A 21,258-nucleotide genomic window follows, 5' to 3' on the forward strand; every position below is an offset into this window, starting at 1 on the left:
CCCACCCCCCCCCAAGGGCGGGTCGTCGCTCAGGGCCATGGAGAACCACAGGGCAAAGTGGCTGTTGCGCCGGATGGCGAACAGGTCCACTTCCGCTCTCCCGAACTGGGCCAAGATCTGCTTCACCACCTCTGGGTGAAGCACCCACTCGCCTGGCAGCCCCTCGACATGAGGTCGGCCCCTCTGTTCTCCAGTCCCGGGATGCGGAGGGCTCTCAGAGATAACACCACCTCTGAAGCCCATAACCACAGTTTCTCTGCTGTGGTCAACAAGGGCGGAGTGGACTGCCCTGCCTGTTGATATAAGCCACTGTGGTGCTGTTGTCGCTCCTGACCATTACATGTCTCCCTTGAATTAGGGACATGAAATGCCGGAGGACTAACACTCCCGCCCGTAGCTCTAGGAGGTTGCTGTGTCGTGACTCTGTTAGAGACCAGCGCCCACCTATAGCCCTCTTCAGGCAGGTCCCCCCCCATCCTGTTCTGGATGCGTCCGTGAACACTGTGATGTAGGAGGTCACCCGTCCCAGTGGAGATCCCCTCCGGAGGTGATCCGGGGACCCCCAAAACCGGAGGTTGCCCTCCACTGAGGGGGGGATGGTCACCAGCCGCCGTTTGTGCCTCTTGGGATCCAAATGCGCATAACCCCAGCGGGACCACAATGTGAGCAGCCGCCATGAGACGCAGAGTCTGCATGACAGTTAAAGCTGTCACTGTCGCCCCCTGTCGCAGCCTGTCAACCGCCCGGAGAAGGGACGCACGTCTGCTCTCTGACAGGGTGGCGCGTAGCGCGTCTGCGTCTCTTTTTCCAATTGATTGCAAAGCCTAATTTGGTTAGGTGTGTGATCAATTGTGCTGTGCAAAACATTGCCTGTTCCCGGGACCCAGCCATGACTATGAGGTCGTCTAGGTAAAAGAAAACTCTCATGCCGTGGGCGCGCAGCGGTTGAAGCGCTGTGGCCACACATTTGCTGAATGTGCGTGGGGATAGGGAATAGCCGAACGGCAGCCTGTTGTACTCGTAGGCTACCCCCTGGAAGGCAAAACGCAGATACTTTCTGTGCTCTGGAGCAATTTCTACATGAAAGTATGCGTCTTTCAGGTCGATGGTGGTGAACCAATCGCCTGGCTGCACAAGCCCCATAACTGTTTCATAGTTAAAATGCAGAATTTCCTGCAGGAAATGTGTCAATTCAGGCCGCGGAGATCTAGAATAGGTCTGAATTTCCTTGTCTTCTTGAGAACCAGGAAGTACATGGAATAAACCCTTTTCTCTGTGCACAACAGACACAGCCTGTTTCTGCACCAGAGCCTGAATCTCTGCTGAGAGGAAACCCATCTCCTCCTGGGATGACAGATTTACCTCTCGCATGCCCATAAATGGAGGTGGGATGCTGCAAAACTGAGTGAATAGCCCCGTTTCAGCGTCCTGTCCATCCACTTTGTTAGCACACAGCTGAGTTTCCATTCCCCATAACATTGTGTTAATGGACAAGCCCTCAGTTGTGGGGCCGCAGCTATGAAGCTGTGATACTCTCTGGTGACCCGTTCCGCCGCAAAACTCCCCGTGAAGGGAAGATTTGCCCATGGAGGGTCGACACCGAAAGGGCCGATTATTTACTGAGGTCCCTGAACGCACCGCCACGCGCTCTTGTGTGAGCATGCGCTCCACCATAATGCTGTTTTTACCACTACGGTAAACTGCATTAACCGGAGTCTTTATAGGCGTAGTGTGTTCTACTGAGGTCCCTGAACACACCGCCACGCGCTCTTGTGTGAGTGCGGGCTCCGCCATAATGCAGCCCTTGCCACTACGGTAAACTGCATTAACTGGAGTCTTTGCTCTAGGCGTAGTGTGTTCTCTGACAGTAATACGCCGGCCATAATGTCCCTGTACCCACATCCCCGTCACATTGCCGTCTCTTTGAAACGGACATTATGGGAAAAGTGGAATTGTGGAGAGAGATGACTCTTACTCTGGGATAAATGCAATCGTTTTTACTGAATGCATTTTTCCCCACACACATCACTCTAGAACTAGAGTTTTACAAACGTAACCCACCGTTCTCTCTTCCTCTTACGAGGGCCGCGCGCCCACATATTAATGCTGTATTTCCCATTCAATGGTGAAATGCATTAATCGGAGCTATTATACCAGGGAAGGTGTGTTTTCTGACAACAGCACGCCGGCAATAGCGTCTCTTGAATCCGCACAGTGCTTTGACAGCACTCGGTTTATTCCACTCACGTGCACGCGCCCAACTGCTGGCTCCCTATACTGGGGTTTACAGCAGGGGGCGGGGAGTGTAGGACAGTGTTCCTTCCTCTGGGGATGAGCAAGAAGCAGCCACGCTGCGATTACTTCTTATCCCGTGAGCAAGGAGATCGATCCAAAGAGCCCTTCCGTAAACACGGGGGCTCCCAGGAGATCAACACGGTCCTCTTTGGAAAGTGCCATGCGGCGTGATCCCCCAGGGACATCAAACGGCAGGCAGCAGCGGCCTGCGATGAAGTAGGGTCCACCCTATATCATGTGAAGCCACTGAGCACCGAGCACCGGTCCCCGGGGGAACCGGGCCTGGGGCAAGGCCCGTGGACCAAGCTACTTATTCGACCTTGCGGCCCAATAATCGACCTGGTGAGGCGGGGGGCATCTCTAGCAATGAGCGAGTAGCCCACGCACCCGTCGCCATGATCATCATCCAGGGAGAGTACAGCCCTGGGCGGTGGACTTCCATGGACGCCGGACCCGGAAGGAATGGTGAACGTGAATGGCACCGCCTCGGCCATATCCTGGTCCCCCAAACACTCGAAGCAGAGGTGGTGTGGATCGGCGCCCGCTATTTAAGCCAGGGCACGAAGAACAGGCCCGGGTCTCTAGCAGTGGCGACTCCCTGGAGGTATGATAACTCTTTCTTCTTCTCTCAAACGTCTTATCTCTGCTTCAGTTGTTGCCTGCTCGCTGAAGAGAAAGGGATGATAGTCAGGAGGCAAGGCCTCCTTTTATACGGTGAGATGCGCGCGCATTCAGGTAGGCCCGCCCCAAGGCCGTCTAAAGAAATCTCAGTAGGTGAATGCTTGCATAGAGGGTAGTACCCATAGAGTCCAGTAGAGGGCGGAGCCTGTGAGAGATATAACTTAACTCTCTCAACTTGTAAGATAATGTTAAGTTAACTCACCCTTAAACAGTGTTGGGTGTAACGCGTTACAAAAGTAACGGAGTTACAGTAATATATTACTTTTTGCTGTAACAAAGTAATGTGTCATTACTAATGAAATGTGGGTAATATATTACCCGTTACAATGCTCAGTAACGCAGTTACAACACATTTTACCCGAAATTAAATGGTGTTTTGTTTTTTAAGAATGTACTAACATAGCGAGACATTCCGACACCAGAGAAAAATTGTGCGGGTAGATTAGTAAACCTGGTGTTTACCCTTCAGGCTTCGCGTCGGGATCTTCGGGGTGCATAGGCATGCATTGCACCCTTTATATATACAGTCTATGAGTGCACCCCCAGTTGAATGTTATGCACCCTCTATTCAAAAAAGAGAACGGAGCGAAAAATACAAACAACAAATTGTGTCAGGTGCGCGTGACCTGCTCCACTGTGCGTGTATCATTTCCAAAGTGCTTCCACAGCAGAGACACACATCTGTGGATAATCATTTATACGAAAATGGTTAAAGCAACCATCACTAAACGCCAGCAACACTGCACCTACTGCAGACAGTAACAACAGATCAGATGGGGACATCACGTTACCCTCCGTTGTGGACACTAGCTTACTCCCGCCTGACTCGCCGCCCTCGCCCCAGGAGCAGCAGTCTTCGTCGCCCAAAAACTACGCCGCCCCTCTGCGTCCCGCAGGTACCAGGATACCACGGCAAACAGAGCCTGACCTGGTATATCTAAACAAGTACCCCCGCTGTACAGTGGGGTAAGGGCAGGCGGTCATTTTGCAGCTCGTGGTATAAAATAGACAATGGCTAGAATATTAATGTAAAAGTGTCATATTCTGCCATGCCTGTAGAAATGTTGGGTCAAAAATAATGCATACAATAGCACAGATGCCTTCACCATGAATGGCTACAAAAAATCTCATATCCAAGCTTATCAACAAGCTAATGTTGCAGCTGAAATGTTCTCCAGGTCACAAAGTCAACCTCACATGATGATGTGATACCAGTTTTCAAGCACAGTAAAAATTCTCTTCCCAGAGTATATGATGGGACCAAGGTGATGATGTAGTACATGGTTTTAATAATACTTTTGCTTTTCAATGTTTGCCATTTCAAACCATGAGCTGGTTCAAATAATATTTGCCTTGATTTACAATATGTTCTCATTTGTTTTATCAGTACAGTTTTTAATGTGAAATATTTCAGGATTGCACTTTTAACACACTTGAAATGTTCTCACTTGCTTGGTTTCAAAACATAACAAATGCCATAATCTGTTCATTGGGGACCATAACATCAATGCTATTTTTCATTGCTGTTGCCGGCCACTATTGCTCATGTAAACCAACTACTGCTGCACCCCCTGTAATCTCAGATGCACCCCAAGTCATTTTGTTCTGGAACCAGGCCTGTACATGGCCTATATACTAAAACAATACAGAGCCCATTCCGTGTCCTGTTATTGTTTACTTCCTCTCTGCCTTCTTCTGGTGATTTATCTGACGTCCAGCGCTCCGTCTTTTAACCTCTTTTCCTTTCTCTTTCTTGATCCTCCTTAGCAACCTTCATTATAGTCCTTGACAGTGGTCTGTACTGTATTAACACCGTGTCACATGTTAAGAATTTACATCAGAATCGAGTATTCAACTAAGCCGTGTAATAAAAGTTGTTAGTAGCCTTAATGGCCTACACAGTTGTTATGCTATAACACATTGCCCTTCACTGGATGTATAATGAGCTGCACTAAACTACATTTTAGCTTTAAATACCTAGCCATTCTTTTGCGGTTATTTTGGTGAAAGTAACTCAAAAGTAATATAAAAGTAGTGTAACTCATTACATTTCAGAGACAGTAATATTGTAATGTAACTTATTACTTTAAAAAGACAGTAATAAGTAATATGTAATATATTACATTTGGAAGTAACTTGCCCAACACTGCCCTTAAATAACTACATCATGTTTTTCAGGGGCAACACAAACTGCTATCTGTTGTTAGCTAAGACAGCTAGCTCTTGTGAAGGGAAGTAACAATAGCCTACTAGCAAACTTAAGGTTAACTTAACATTAACGTAATGTTGTAAGAAAGCAAAACAAACCTTCGAGAAAGCTTTTACTCTCAGACTGGGTGAAATTGTGTAATGTTGCTTACCTCCAGAAGGAGGTGCGTGTTTCCCCACAGAGCTGTCAGAGCGGTTCCTCTCAGAAGAGCAGCTGCTGGGCGGGGTCACAGAAACGGCTCAACTGATCTTCACTCCCGACCGTTCGCGCCCGTCAAAACCACGTTTTATACCGTTTTGTTTCAACTACTGCTGTGTCGTCGTTTCGCTGTCTGTCTGTCTGTCTGTCTGTCTGTCTGTCTGTCTGTCTGTCTGTCTGTCTCTCTTTCTCTATTTATTTAGCTAAAATGGTAATCCAACTTCACCAGCTAACATAATCAGACCTTGCTGGTGTACCAGCTTCACCATGCTGGTCTTGCTGGTCTACCAGCATTGTCTTGCTGGTGATACAGCTTCACCAGCAATAGAGTTATTTAGACACAATTAACACTAATAGTTTAATGTCTTGTTACATAAGAATAGATCATATTTGTTAACCTGTTACGCACGGCCCCCCCGGTACCGGGCGGATAAACGCGTCATTTGCAGGAAACAACGTCTAAGGAATCTTAATATTTAATAAACTATGAATGTTTTATATCCATGTAACGGGAAGAAACTCAGCTAACTGATCTTTTTAATTTTTTTTTCCAAAAAAAACCCACAATGCTAGCACTCAGCCTCTGAATTAGCCACGAGCGAAAAAAATTAACCTATCTCTGCACCTAAACTCACTCTAACTCCCTTATTACTTATCCTAGATGCACAGCCAACCACTCGTTTTTGGTGTCCTGGAGACACTGAATCTAGTGGTGCCCTCCTCAACACTCAGTGATAAACATTCGCGACGCTATAAACGAAAGCGTACATCATAACATGTGGAGCTAAGTAGCAAGAAACGCTAACATGGCTTACCTTGGTCAAAACTGGTCTTCAATGGCATTTAAACGATAAAAAAACGATACTGCAGTTAATCCATAGGTTCATCCTATGTATCTGTGCCTTCTTTGAAATTATTCTGATAATCCATAAGCAATAAAACGGCTTTTTAATTTCCAAACTCCAGAAGGACAAAATCTGCAAAAATAGTTTCATTTCTAGACGCGTAGCCCACACCTTTTCTCTTTACAATGAGTGTGTGAGTGGGCCTCCCCCTTCGATTCTATTGGCTCTAACGGTCAGAAAGGTGTGTCAACGATCCCAATCGAGTAAGGGGGGCCAGAGATAGGTCAAATCCACCCAAATGACCCCAGAAGTGGGGGTTTTTGGCTAAATCTCTCTAAAAAGGTCAAATCTCACTTGTTTTGCATCAATCTTGATACAGGGTACTTATTATATGTTGTACTTTGGATTCCTAAAGCTTTTAGTCTACTAACCCATCATCCAAGGGTAGTTTTCACTATCTGTAAAAAATAATCTTTGGACGGACACTATAATTTACAGTTTTTTACTATGTAAAATCTGAATTTTGTAACCTAAAATGGCACTTAAACTCACTCTAACTCCCTTATTACTTATCCTAGATGCACAGCCAACCCATCGTTTTGCATCAGCTGGAGACACAGAATCTGGGGGTGCCCACCTCAACACTCAGTGATAAACATTTGCGACGCTATAAACGAAAGCGTACATCATAACATGTGGAGCTAGGTAGCTAGAAACGCTAACATGGCTTACCTTGGTCAAAACTGGTCTTCAATGGCATTAAAACGACAAAAAAAACGATGCTGCAGTTAATCCATAGGTTAATCCAATGTGTCTGTGTCCTCTTTGAAATGATTTCTGATAATCCATAAGCAATAAAACTGCTTTTTCGTTTCCAAATTCCAGAGCTAGAGATAGGTCCACTCTGCTGCAAATGTACATGCGCGCAGCCCCCACCTTTTCTCTTCACAACGTGTGTGTGTGGGGTTCTCCCCTTCGATTATATTGGCTCTAACGGTCAGAAAGAGGTGTCAACCATCAAAATCGACCAAGGGGGGCCAGAGATATGGAAAAAAAAAAACATTTTCACCCAAATCACCACAGAGGTGGGGTGGTTTTGGCTATAAACCTCTCTAAAAAGGTCAATGTCACTTGTTTTGCATCAAATCTGGATACAGGGTACTTGAATTCCTAAAGCTTTTAGTCTACTAACCCATCATCTAAGGGTAGTTGTTCACTATCTGTATAAAAGAATATTTGGACACTATAATTTTACAGTTTTTTACTATGTAAAATCTGAATTTTCTTTAAAATAAAAAACATCTATATTGATTCTGACACTTCTACATCCAACTCACAGATGTACCTTGCTTTGATAAAAAGAAATTATTCATATAAACCCTTTTAGAAGTTAAGTTGTAGTCATTTGTTTTTGGGCATGTCATTTTCGAGCCTGAACATGAAAAACAGGCTTGGTGCTTAACAGGTTAAGTGTTAATTATGGGAGAATTACTATTCTGGTGGTACTACTGCCTTATTAGGCCCATATTGAGCAGAGCATATTAAGACAAACTCATGGACAACAACTTCCTTACTTGCAATAAATAAGCACTAATTAGAGGGTTATTGAGGAAAAACTCTCAACTAATGGCCTATTACTTGTAGAATACGGTCATGTAGAATAAACCATTAATAAGTATTTTATTATGACTAATAAAGAGCCAATATACTGCTAATATGCATGTAAATGATCAACTAGTTGATGGTGAATTTGTGTACCTTAATATAAAGTGTTACCGTTATTTCAAACGGGAACATTGTTTTCTGAAGTTACATAATGTTTTCTTTATTCAGAATGGAGTACTGCAGTTTGTCAGAGATCAGCTGTGCTGCTCTGATATACGCTCTGAAGTCCAACCACTCCCATCTGAGAGATCTGGACCTGAGTAACAACGATCTGCAGGATTCAGGAGTGGAGCTGCTGAGAGATCTTCTGGAGAGTCCAGACTGCAGACTGGAGACTCTCAGGTCAGTTCACTGACTCTGTTACTGCTGGAGATCTCATGTTTCATTAGTTATTCAACCTAATTCTTCTACATACATATATTACATCCATACGTTTGTAAATGTTGTCATAACAGTTGATTGTTTCCTAAAGAAACTATTACTCTTCCACTGTTGGTTGTTAAAGTAAATGTATGTTTTTTTAGTAAATGGTCTGAATAAAGAAGGTCCTCTGAACTAATATTAGTTGTACGTAAAGTTTACTTTCTGACACAGAAATGTTTATGTTCCAAATAATTTCAATGTGTTTTCACAGAAAATAAACAGAATGCTGATATAATGATGATCCTTAATAACAGAATGACAGTCACTGTAATTCAGGGAAAAGCTCATTGATTAGGACGTGGTAATGTTGAGCTACACATATTAAACCTGAACATCTGATTAGATTATAAATGGATTTTTATCCTCATCATGTTTCTTTATTCAGACTGGGGAGCTGCAGGTTGTCAGACATCAGCTGTGCTGCTCTGGCCTCAGCTCTGAAGTCCAACCCCTCCCATCTGAGAGATCTGGACCTGAGTTACAACTATCTGCAGGTTTCAGGAGTGAAGCTGCTCACTGATCTTCTGGAGAGTCCACACTGCAGACTGGAGACTCTCAGGTCAGTGAGGGGTAGAGACTGAGTCAACGTCGCTGGTTCAGCAGTATTGTATTAAACACAGGGAGGTGTTTCTCTCGCTGGGGAATCACAACAGATCAGTGATGTTACCCACTGACTGCAGGCTCTTTCATTATTCGATAAACTATAGAAGGCCAGCTGAAGATGCAAAGGCAAACTTTAATAAGGAATCAACTCTCTCACAGACATATGGGATTGTACATAAGAGTGGAAAAGGTAGTCTGTTTTTTATGGGTTGTGAAATGAATTTGACTGATATTTTGCCGGCTTGAATTTGTTGACCACTTAAGGGCCTCAAATAAAGGAGTTCTGGTCAGAAAGTGCAGTTCAGTTCCATTTATTTACTCCAACTCATGGTTTCTAGACTAATGACTGTTTACTTCCTGTAATGCAGCAGAGAGCTGTGGTAGTCAGTCGTAGAGTTTGCAGAGAAGATATCATGGAATGTAAAGCATTAGATCAGTCAGGATCTGAGTAACAACGCTGACTTAAAGAACAAACACTTATTTTAAACTGGATCTAAAACTGTTGGATTGTGTTCATCCCTACAGGATCAATAATGAGACGATCAGAGCCCAGATCCAGAAGACCTGTGAGTACTGAAACCATGTCCTCTATTCATCAATATATTGTACATTAAATCTGATCTTAAATAGTCTTTATAGTACAACAACAATATTTTTTAATTCCATTTGTTACAGCTCTATTCAATCATTTTGGCTGCTAATATTTCTCTTTGTTCAAGTTTAATTATGTGTGACTGGCAAAGCCACACAAAATGTATGGATATTCTTCGTTGTACTTAACAATTCAACTAATGCTATTAATACTTACTCAGCGGGGGTAATGTTAGCATCGGGACGTGCACACAAGTTTCAGTCACACAGTCAACATTTCTCTGAATTTTCTCACCTCTCACTTCTTCTTTCCATCAGGTGACTCCAATGTGGAACAGGAAGTGAAGACGGACAGAAAGGTGAGAGAGGAGCGTAAAGAGTGAAGTGTATTTATTTCACCACTGAATTAAAATATGATTGTTAGGGCTGTCAAGTTAAACGCTATAACGTTCGCAATTGATCGAAATGATTCAGGTATTCGATTATGAGTTATGAATATTTCTATTGAATTTTTATTTTTTTATTTTAATGGGAGGTGTGCCCAAGAGGATTACATATCACCAAGTTGATTCAATAAATGTATATGACGATGCCATTTAAAATATCTGGATGCCCGACGAAATGGGAAATATTCCGACTGGCTGGTACTTCGGTTCTGTGATTGGCTGTAATACTGTGCTGTGATTGGCTGGTAAAACTGTGCTGTGATTGGCTGGTACTTGTGTTCTGTGATTGGCTGGTAATACTGCGATTGGCTGGTAATACTGTGTTTGACAAACTTTGTTTGTTCCAGGCTGCTGAATCCTTCTCACCTGAACACGCAACTGGATCTTCATACAGGTGATCATATAACATGACCAAACATTATTTTAAACTAGGGCTGTCAGTCGATTAAAATATTTAATCGCGATTAATCGCATGATTGTCGATAGTTAATCGCGATTAATCGCAAATTAATCGCACTTTTTTTTTCTGTTCTAAATGTACCTTAGAGGGATATTTTTCAAGTTTTTAATACTTTTACAGATGGAGCATCTTATTCAGACAGTTTGAAACGCGAGGGTCATGATTGGGTCGTGATTGGTCCGTGATCGGCCCGTGATCGGTTCGTGATGAATAGCCGGCCCCCAGTCTGACTTGATACCGCCCCCGTGATAAATACATTTAATTATTGTGAAGCCAGCTGCAATGGATCATTGATCCACCAGGGGGTGCAGTGGGGTTCCACACTGGAGCTCATGTGAAATCAACTTCGATACAGTAAACTGGATGGACAGTATGTCTGGTACTAATGTATAGCGGATCTTTGTTAAGATCCATATGTCACGGATAGGATCATAGTCTGTGCTAAATAAGACATGTAATCATTTACAAAATATCACCATGTTGTTATTTAACAAAATAATGTTTGTTTAGTCGAAAAAAACGAACGAGAGGAAATGCAGCCGGCTCTCGATTTTTAATCCTAATTTAATCATCATCTTCACCACGATCATTTATGTTTATGTTCGCCGAATTGACATGAAATCACTGACAAATATGAATATACTGTATTCAACTTCATTAAAATGTTATTAACGTGCCTAAACTCAGTAATTCACTAAAAATATTTATATTTTAATGGAGCCTTGTCAGGCAGATCAAGATCCCGACGCGTAGCGCAGGGATCTTGATCCCTGGGTGTTATTTTTTCCCCATAATGACCAAGTCGCTGCAAATTATCCCGCTTATTACATGGCCACATTCTCAACAAAGTAACGACATGACTCCCAATATTAATTGAAATGCTTTTATGGATTTAGAAAATGTTTTTATTGATTTAAAAAATAGTTGTATGTATTGATTTAAATTGACATGCATCCGCTAAGAAAAATAGTCCGTTGTTACCGTTTGTTACCAGTCAGAATGAAACGGCAGCTCTCAGCTGTGTGTTTACACACCTAATGGCCCATCAGCCACAGCTCTCTCCCCCCCCTGATCTTTCTTTTCCAACAGTTAAGTTAACTGTAGGTTACTCTGAGTGACAACCTTACAGTTAGTGAAGTAACACTTTTTTTTTGTGAGTCACGACCTGGCTGTTTCATTCTAACATAACGCTCCAAATATGACTGTTTCCACTCGGACTTCAATACAGCAACACCATTGTTTGGTTTCCATGGTAGCGTGTCTCTTTAGTAGCGTGCACTCCTTTCCTGTAAATTACAGGTCCAGCCAGGCAAAACAGTGCACTTCTCTTTCCCGCACTACTGTGACAGACCATGGGGCTGGGTCAGCCACTAACATATTCATATTTCTCTTCTCAAAAAGAGAAATATGAACGTTAGTTTTTAACTGAAATGATCAAATAAAGTCAAAATGTCACAGTGTTTACAAACATTGACCATACCGTTCACCAGCCCCCACCCCCCTATGTTGAGTATACTCTTTGTTTAAAACTCATTGGCCATCGGAATGTGTGTGTCCCAACCCACCCCTGTGATATCTCTTCTCCAGCAGTCTGTAGGTTTGTGTTTGCATATTTATGCTGTCGCAGTTCCTGTTGTTTCTATCGCGCTTTGCCGGTATGAAAGGGTCTGTGCCGGAAATATCAAACATTTCATAAAAGTGAAAAACAATGAACAAGACTTAACGTATTAATAATAATTAATTATATTTATTCCGTTTGGATGTACGATTTTTGACTTTGTTTAGAGCAGTGATCTTCTCTTCCTCTCTGCAGCAGAGAGCTAAGCACTGTCAGACCGGACCTAACCCTAACCCTGAAAAGTATTATCATCTGAAAGTAAAATTAATCATTATGTTATTAGTATTAAATACATATAAGTATTTTTACAACTTGTATTTAGAAATACTCTGTTGTAATTATTGATGCATAAATGTGTTCATCCATTCAATGTGGCGTCTGCTATAATGGGGTTAATGCATGATATTACTTAATAATACAATACACTATATAATATATGATATGATAATTACATTTTAATTTGATTCATTTCTTATTTCATAGTTTCTCTTCATTATTATAACAGTTCTGTTTCATATGAGTGTTGAGAGCTGTATCCATAAATCTCTTAATTTTGCCCTCAAAGTGCACCAGATTGATGCATTTAACTTCAATATAAAGAAAAACATCTTCTGTTGCAACAACAATAACATTATAAATAGTAACATAGCTGAACATGGTATTGCACATTTAGCTTTGAGTGTGACTGACCTGAGATGTTTTTATTACATGAATTAAGGTGACTGAGGCTTTTTAACATAGACTTTTCAGTGTCCCACATATCCACCCGGTTCGCTTACGGCCGACAACCCCCCCCCCCCCCGTCGCACCTTCTAACAGAGCCCCCCCACATATCAAATCCCAATTTAACCCCTGGCCTCTGGAGCAGAAATGAAGAGTTTTAAAAATGTTTACGTTTTGGTAAGTTTTTAGGGAAATGTTGTAATATTGCAACGTTGGCCTTAGGTGGGAGCAGAATTTCTGTATTTCTACTCACATTGTCTGAATAAATATATTGAACAACTAAGGGTTAATTTGCAGGATTGATTGCTTACTTAGCCCTATATCAGTATATAGCATGAATAATAATCACAAATCACTCATATTTGTTATGAATAATCATTTATCATTATTAAATAGTAAGTCGCTTTGGATAAAAGCGTCAGCTAAATGCAATTTATGAAAGCCTCACTCAGGATTTTTTTACCAAGTGTTTTTATTGCTCTTGGGGCATTAAAAACAAGATTTTAACTTTAGTTTTTTATATAATATCTGCATTTTCTCTTGTGAAAAACTAAGTCCTAGTTTGGCCATAGTTATTTAATATATAAAGACTATATATTATTGAATTACAAGATTAGATATACTTTATTTGATCTAAAATATTGATGTGTTCAAATGCTCTTCTAAACAAAACTGAAAGTCCATGAAAAGTTCTCTTCCTGTTTTTTTGAAGGAAGCGCCATCTCCTGGTTAAATCCTGAAATTGAAAATCTGGCAACGCCCTCTTGGAAAATAGTGGGAGGGCTTAACATTCCCAGATACTGGTCTTTGGCAGGTCTTAGGCAGGTAACTGGCAGGTAGTAGGCAGGAAGCAGTAAGCTGGAGTCTGAAATAAGATGCTCCATCTGTATCGACATATGAGTGGACAAATATGCTTTATATGTTTGTTTATTATCATTTGAACAATGACAAATATTCTCATGAATATTAAACACAACAACCTCTGAACATTACAAATATTTGCCTCAATTCAACCTGGAACCTCTCTCATACAATAATATAATACAATACAAAGTGTGTGTGTGTGTGTGTGTGTGTGTGTGTGTGTGTGTGTGTGTGTGTGTGTGTGTGTGTGTGTGTGTGTGTGTGTGTGTGTGTGTGTGTGTGTGTGTGTGTGTGTGTGTGTGTGTGTGTGTGTGTGTGTGTGTGTGTGTGTGTGTGTGTGTGTGTGTGGTGTGTGTGTGTGTGTGTGTGTGTGTGTGTGTGTGTGTGTGGTGTGTGTGTGTGTGTGGGTGTGTGTGGTGTGTGTTGTGTGTGTGTGTGTGTGTGTGTGTGGACACTGTGATGGATCATTGGAGCTATGTGCAGCTCAAGGCATATATGCTCGAACGGGAGCTGCCTGGACGCTGCAAATCATGTTGCGCGCACTATCCGTGCTGAGTGTGCTGACTTTTCGTACAATGTCCCACTGTCTGGCTACCTGCATAAAGTCAAGTGCTCGGCGCAGTTGTCGGCGAAATGTCGCTCCTCTGTTTTCATTGAAACAGCTCCTTATATCCGTTAGCGCAGCTAGCTAGCACCAGGTGCTAACAACAACAACAACAACAACACGTAAGGTGTGCCTCGCTCGCGAGTCGCGCCACACATACACACACCCTCCCGGTCCTCCCGATGGCCAGTCCGGGCCTGCCGATGAGCGTGGAAGTGTGGTCTGCCACAAGCGGGCGGCAGGAGCGGGGCTGTCAGCATCAGCTTGTAGATGGTATTTTAAACTCGATGCGCTCTGAAACTACGGGGCGGCCGAGGACAAAAAATACACATGCGTTAATCACGTTAAAATAATTAGTGGCGTTAATTTTTTTTTGCGTTAACGCGTTATTAACGCGTTAACTTGACAGCCCTATTTTAAACACATTACATTTATATTCATTTTATTGTGTTTGTTCACACACACATACTGATGCATGTGGACACATCTTCAATGATGTTCCTGTAATCACCAGGTGTTTCAGATCTTTCAACAAACCCCCCTCCAGGTCAGACTCCAGCTGGATGAACAACTGTCAGTCAAAACACAAGCCAGTGAACGCTTGGTGTAGTAACTTGTCCCTTGTGTGTCTTTAGGTTCAGGTGTCCTGGTCCAGGTGTGTTCCAGTGTGCTTTGACTGGCCTGGTGTTCGTCATGGCTCAGGAGGCGGAGCTTCTGTACAGGACGGTCCCTTGGGAGGAGAGCCTCCTCCAATCAGCTGGCAAGAAGGCAGCAGGGCCGCTGTTCGACGTGAAGAGTTCTGATGAAACTGCCGTCTGCCAGCTCCACCTGCCACACAGTGAGACAGAGGATGGTAAGACATCTGCAGTGTTAACAAATACACACTTGTATAATGTTTCTGTGGCACCTTTTTATATCCACTACCATTCAAAGGTTATGAAGCAGCTTTATTAAACTAGTATAATTCAGACACAAAATGTATTATTTACATTCAAATAGTTTTGTCCCCAAAAGAAGAAATTGAGTTTAAAGAGATTTAAACTGGGATTTTTCAGTCCACAGCATGCTCAGCTGCTAACAGTGCTAACTCAACGCTAACTCTCTGTAACTGTTGTGATGCTAAGCTAGCAGTTTGATTAATTCTTGATTTGTTATCCATATGTTGCTCTCTCTGCTCTTTTCATTGTCAGTCTGGCTGAACCATGTACAAAACAAAACAACAGAACTTTGTTATGCCCTAAAAGCTTTAGAAAACTCTTCACACATCTAGAGAATCAATCAGACATGAGACCTGACACAGTCAAGCTTTTCTGACAAACATTTCAGCGTTCTTATAAATACAAAAATAATGAATAACTTTTATGCATAACAGTAAATGCACCCATCCAGAAAGATCACAGGGGGACAGATCAATAATTAAACATTAAAATAAACGGTGAAGGATATAAACTGGTACACCCTAGTGAGGCTCAAAAGTGAATGACATTAGATCAACATTACCTCTGAACTAAAGCAGTGTGACATTGAATATGATGAAGCTGTTTTAGCAGCAATGCAACAGATGACCAGCTCTTTGCTCCACAGCGTTGCTCCTGGACGGCCTGTTGTCTGTCGTCCACATCACTGATGAAGGCCGGAGCATCTTGGAGCCGCTGGAGGTCACACGCACTCACGTGGTGGTGAAGGTGCCTCACCTCTCTCTCTTTGGCCTTATCATCGATACATTGAAAAGGCTTCTAAAGTGGCGTATAAAAGGCCAAATTCTGGTATTTCTACGTACACCGTCCGGAGAGGAGCAAATACTGGATGTACATCTGCTGCAGAACAACGTCCATGTGGAGGAGGTAAAGTCAGCCTCTTTACGTGAGCTTTTTTAGAAACGCCCGTCCCTCAGCCTCTAGTAATGACAATTACAACAAAGTTAGCTGAAATCCTGGTGTGTCTCAAACAGACACTGAAGTGAGCCCTGTGCCAAAGGAATAGCTTCTTCAATAGCTTATATCCAATAATTAAAATAATATATTTTGAATATTCCTTTACAAAGGCAATATATACTTATAATTATGTTGTAATTGATTGTATATCTCATCAATCTGTGGAGCAGGTCTGTCCACGTTTGTTGTTGTTTAATGTGATCTTTAAATAAAGTAGCCTTGACTATCTGAGAATAACTAAAGTTACCCTCCTACTGAAGGTTGCTGACAAACACAAACGTGCTGTGCACATCACAAACTCCTCCGACTGTGAGCTGGACATTCATCACAGTTACAGTGTGCACTGTGAACCTGAGGGCTTCTATATACAGCCTGAGGTGAGTCACTGATACTCCTCTAAAGGAACACAATGGTCATTAACACACATTTATCTGCATGTGATATCACAATCAGGAAATAAACAGATAAACGTTTAACTTCTGCTTCTGGTTTTCAGAGTAAAACATTTGATTCCAGCTTTGGACCAAACTACCATCCGACATTTCAAGTTTCCCTGACGACGAGCACTGAGAGAGTGGTTTTGAAGGTCCAGGATCAAGGTGGAAATGAAGTCTGGTATTGTCGCGCGTCACTGGAAGGTAAAGACTCCTCCTGAGCTCAGACCCAGTGATAGACTGGATAACTTTAAAGCTCCATCTCATAGCAATCTCTATTAAGGCTCCATCGCAGCGCATCATTACGACATTAAACACACAACCCGTTATATTCTAAAACCATAGTCAAATCTAGTGTGGTGTGGTGGTGAAACAGCGTGGCATCATGGGAGTTGTAGTCTTCAGCTTCTCATGGTTAAGTGGATACGGCCCCATTACAGGAGACCGTGATGAGACGTACTGTTACCTTGATTAAAATTATACATCTCTGAACCATTTGGGATAATGTAGGTAAACAGCTCAACAAAACATAAATAACATAGGTGTAGTAGTTTTCAGACATTTTAATGAGGAAATGTTACATATTATAACTTCAAGTGAACAGAAATCCACCCCTGGGAATGCTGAGTTACTTTAATTTTTAACAGATCTGTTTAATGTGATTGTTGGTTATCCAGTTAAGCCCTGAGCCTGTTTTTCAGGCCTCAGGCTCGAAAATGACATTCCCAGAACAAATGACTATACCTTCACTTCTAAAAGGGGTAAATTATCCAAACTATAACATATAATAAGAACCCTGTATCAAGATTGATGCAAAACAAGTGACATTTGACTTTTTTAGAGAGGTTTAGCAAAAAAAAAAACACTTCTGGGGTCATTTGGGTGGATTTTCCATATTTCTGGCTTCCCTTGCTCATTATTGATGATTGACACCTCTTTTTAACCGTTAGAGCCAATAGAATCGAGGGGACGTTCCTAAAATCCATCTAAACATTACCCATTGGTGAATGAGTGATGCGTAGCCGGAATGCCCAAAACCGGAAGCTGTCAAACACTCTGGTAGCTATCATAGCAGCTATATATGAAAACTCAGATATTCACATAAATATGAAGATGGATTATCAGTAATAATTTCAAAGTGACACAGACACATTGGATTAACCTTCAGCAGCGTTTTTATTGTTTTAATGCCATTGAATACAACTTTTGATCAGAAAAGTTATAGACATATAAGACATATTTCCAATTTTTGCTCCGTAAAGCTACATCGTGTGTTGTCTGGGTTTGCTTCCCCTGCCGCGATCGCACAGTGATGATACTTGTATTTCTAGAATCTGTGGAATCTCAGCTTTAATCTGATGTCTTGTTTGTGCAGATCCAATAAGTAATAAGGATATTTTATGAGTTCTGTGCTATGTGAGTTAGCATTTTTCGCTCAGGGCTAATTCAGAAGCTTGGTATTACCCTTGTGTTTTGTTTAGCTAAAAATTGTTAATATTGTCTGATAGCTGAGTTTCTTCCCGTTAAGTGGGTATGACACATTCATAGGTTGTTAAATGTTAAGAAGCCCTCAGACGCTGTTTTTTTGCAAGATGTTGCGTTTTGCCCCCGGTAAGTATTTTCCCTGTTTATCTACCAGGTCCAAGGCATGAATTGTCCCAGAGAAATGTCCCAGCAGAGAGCAGAGACCCAGCAGAGAGCAGAGACCCAGCAGACCAATGGCTGCTCTCACATCGGACAGAGTTCATTCTAAGAGTGTCTCCATCTCTCCTGAAGGACCTTCTGGATAAACTCTTTGAGTCTAGAGTTATCACTGATTCTGAAATGACGTCAGCCAGAACCAAACCCCAAAATGACGGAGCACGAGAGGTGGTGGACACGGTGCGAAATAAAGGAGCTGAAGCCAGCAGGGTTCTGATCAATGCTCTCCGTGAGCTGGACCCATGTCTTTACAGATGCCTCGACTCGAGCTGAAGCAAAACCTCGTGGAGTGTGTGTGACAGTTGAAGTCTAGTCCTGTGTTTTGTTAACTTTAACTATTTCCCCTTGTCCTTGAAGGTAACACAGATTCTGAGCGAAGGCTACTTTCCTTCTCTCGTTTCTCCTGGACTCTATCCGGAGAGCAGCTACCCGGGCTTGTTCTTATTTTAACAATATTTTTCATTTTACCGAAATATTTTATATTTCTATTTACACAGGGTAATATGGATCTTTTAAATACATGTCTCAGGGTGGACCTCTCCAATAATTAGGCAGTGAGTTTTCAGCCTAGTTTTTATTAATCTGAATGGCTCAAATGTAAATAATTTGTTAAGTATTTCACAACTTAATGTAATCAATTGTATACATTTATTTTGTAACATGATTCTTTCCAAAAGAAATTACAAAATGTAGGGATGTTGCAACAAGAGATCTGATCCCTAACTGCTGGCTTGTTGGAAAATGTAGATATTACTAAAGAGAATTTACTGATAAGAAACAATTTCCATTGTTTTGTACATTTATCTACTTTCTTAATATAATATTTTTCTTTACAATGTTCTTCTTCTTGTCTAGACTGAAATATCAACAACTACTTGTTTGTGTTATTTTTTATCCATTCCAAAATACATGTTTTTGAAAAGCACATTGGGATATCAGAGAGGAACATGTGTTGCTGATGTAGTTGCAGTTTCATTCTGCTGCCACTAGGTGTCAGTAAAGAGCCGTATTTCACTGATGGAAAACCATTACCAAGAGCCTGTGAAGCACATTTATCTTTGGTGTGTGTACGGCCTTAATGTTCACACATTCTTATTCTGACATCTTTTTATGTAAATATAAAAGTTCCATTATCACCAATTAAAATAGTTAATTTCTTTGTTACTCTTTAAGTTCATAACCATCACAACTTGTTGCATTTATCTATTTTGCTTTGTTGTTACACCTGTTATTCTGACCCTAGTCTTTTGCTCTGTACTTCATGTGTTTACCTTTCTCTCCTTCTGTTCTGGTTTGAGTTCATCAATAAAGGTTGAAATGTCCATAACTCTCGTCCACACTAATGCTAATGATAGCATCAGTGTCACTAATCTGTCATTTCTAAATAGAATAATTGCACGTGTTCACTTGAAATAAAAACACTGGAAACAATATTAAACAAAACAAGCTGCAGAGATGAAAGTGCAGAGTTTGTGAGGAGACATCAGAAGGTATAAAGAACACAGTGAAGGCTGTCACACTGAGTGAGAGAAGTGTGTGAGTGAAGTGTGTGTGTGTGAGTGAAGTGTGTGTGTGAGAGAAGTGTGTGAGTGAAGTGTGTGAGTGAGAGAAGTGTGTGAGTGAGAGAAGTGTGTGTGAGTGAAGGCTGTCACACTGAGTGAGAGAAGTGTGTGAGTGAAGTGTGTGTGTGTGAGTGAAGTGTGTGAGTGAGAGAAGTGTGTGAGTGAAGTGTGTGAGTGAGAAGTGTGTGAGTGAGAGACGTGTGTGAGTGAAGTGTGTGAGTGAGAGAGGTGTGTGAGTGAAGTGTGTGAGTGAGTGAGAGAAGTGTGTGAGTGAGTGAGAGAAGTGTGTGAGTGAAGTGTGTGAGTGAGAGAAGTGTGTGAGTGAGAGACGTGTGTGAGTGAGTGAGAGACGTGTGTGAGTGAGAGACGTGTGTGAGTGTGTGTGTGTGTGTGTGTGTGTGTGAGAAGTGTGTGTGAGCGAGTGAGAGAAGTGTTTGTGAGCGAGTGAGAGAAGTGTGTGTGCGTGAGTGAGTGAAGTGTGTGTGTGCGAGTGAGTGAGTAGTATGTGTGAGTGTGAGTGAGTGAAGTGTGTGTGTGAGTGAAGTGTGTGAGTGAGAGACGTGTGTGAGTGAAGTGTGTGAGTGAGTGAGAGAAGTGTGTGTGAGAGAAGTGTGTGAGTGAGAGACGTGTGTGTGTGTGAGTGAAGTGTGTGTGTGAGTGAGAGAAGTGTGTGAGTGAGAGAAGTGTGTGAGTAAGGCCCAATCCCAAACCGCCCCCTACACCCTACCCCTACACACTACCCCTCCGTTTGCGCGTTCGCGCGGAGGGTCCGCCACATTAAGTGCTGTTCCAAACCAACGAGTGTGGAGAGGTGTGGAGGGGGAGTGGGCTATCAAACCCTCAAACAGCGAGTCTGCATCGGTGCTGACTTGAGACTGGTCTCTACCTGACCGGAGTCACGCTGTGTGTGTCCGTCAGGAAACACGCTGTTTACAAACAGTTCCAGCAAACATCCACTGATAAATTGCGATGTTAACAACCTCATGATAACCTCATATTTTTTTTAACTTAGGATCATACCTGTGTTTAGTCTAGAAAAAGGTAAATGTGTGCATTTTATTATAAAGTTGTGTATATTTACAGACTGTTGCAAAAACTAAGAAGCTTATAAACATCAGGTTTAAAACTAAAAGAGCTTTACAAAAAAGTAACACAATGAAAGACGTTTGGAGTTTTATTTGAGTTCTTAATTTACATTTTTTGTCTGAGAGATGCTGATTTGAAACCGTTGTTACAGTTACGGCATTTCCTGTTTCTGCCGGAGAGAGGGGAGTTTGTCCCAAAGCTTGCCGCTGTATTTACTCCCTCCATCTGACAGGAGGGAGCCTCGTTGAGCTGCGAGTGTGGCTACAGACGGAGTTCACTCCGCCACGGAGGGGTAGGGTCGAGCGAGTGGTTTGGG

At 42.2% G+C, this 21,258-nt stretch overlaps 2 protein-coding genes across 2 annotated transcripts in view; both read left to right on the forward strand.

The window, feature by feature from the left end:
- LOC117482071 (B-cell receptor CD22-like) overlaps positions 1-21,258 on the forward strand; it is a 1,109,798-nt gene that overhangs the window by 9,265 nt on the left and 1,079,275 nt on the right. The window lies entirely within an intron of this gene.
- Positions 3,682-19,224, forward strand: LOC117482009 (caspase recruitment domain-containing protein 8-like). The gene is made up of 9 exons (XM_034129954.1): positions 3,682-3,734; positions 3,787-3,872; positions 9,829-9,869; positions 10,304-10,350; positions 14,861-15,078; positions 15,810-16,069; positions 16,420-16,536; positions 16,656-16,797; positions 18,233-19,224. Exons 1-9 carry the CDS (start codon positions 3,682-3,684, stop codon positions 18,565-18,567), a joined length of 1,299 nt encoding a protein of 432 aa, XP_033985845.1. The 3' UTR covers positions 18,568-19,224.

The sequence above is a fragment of the Trematomus bernacchii genome, unplaced genomic scaffold (assembly GCF_902827165.1).
Source record: "Trematomus bernacchii unplaced genomic scaffold, fTreBer1.1, whole genome shotgun sequence".
Taxonomy (NCBI): Eukaryota; Metazoa; Chordata; class Actinopteri; order Perciformes; family Nototheniidae; genus Trematomus; species Trematomus bernacchii.

Bases quoted from the DNA above. Each gene is read 5' to 3' on its own strand.
- LOC117482009 (XM_034129954.1), top strand. From the start codon at position 3,682: ATGGTTAAAGCAACCATCACTAAACGCCAGCAACACTGCACCTACTGC. The intron at 3,735-3,786 runs GTAACAACAGAT...TGTGGACACTAG, and splicing joins CACTGCACCTACTGCAGACA to CTTACTCCCGCCTGACTCGC. The intron at 16,537-16,655 runs GTGAGTCACTGA...TCTGGTTTTCAG, and splicing joins GCTTCTATATACAGCCTGAG to AGTAAAACATTTGATTCCAG.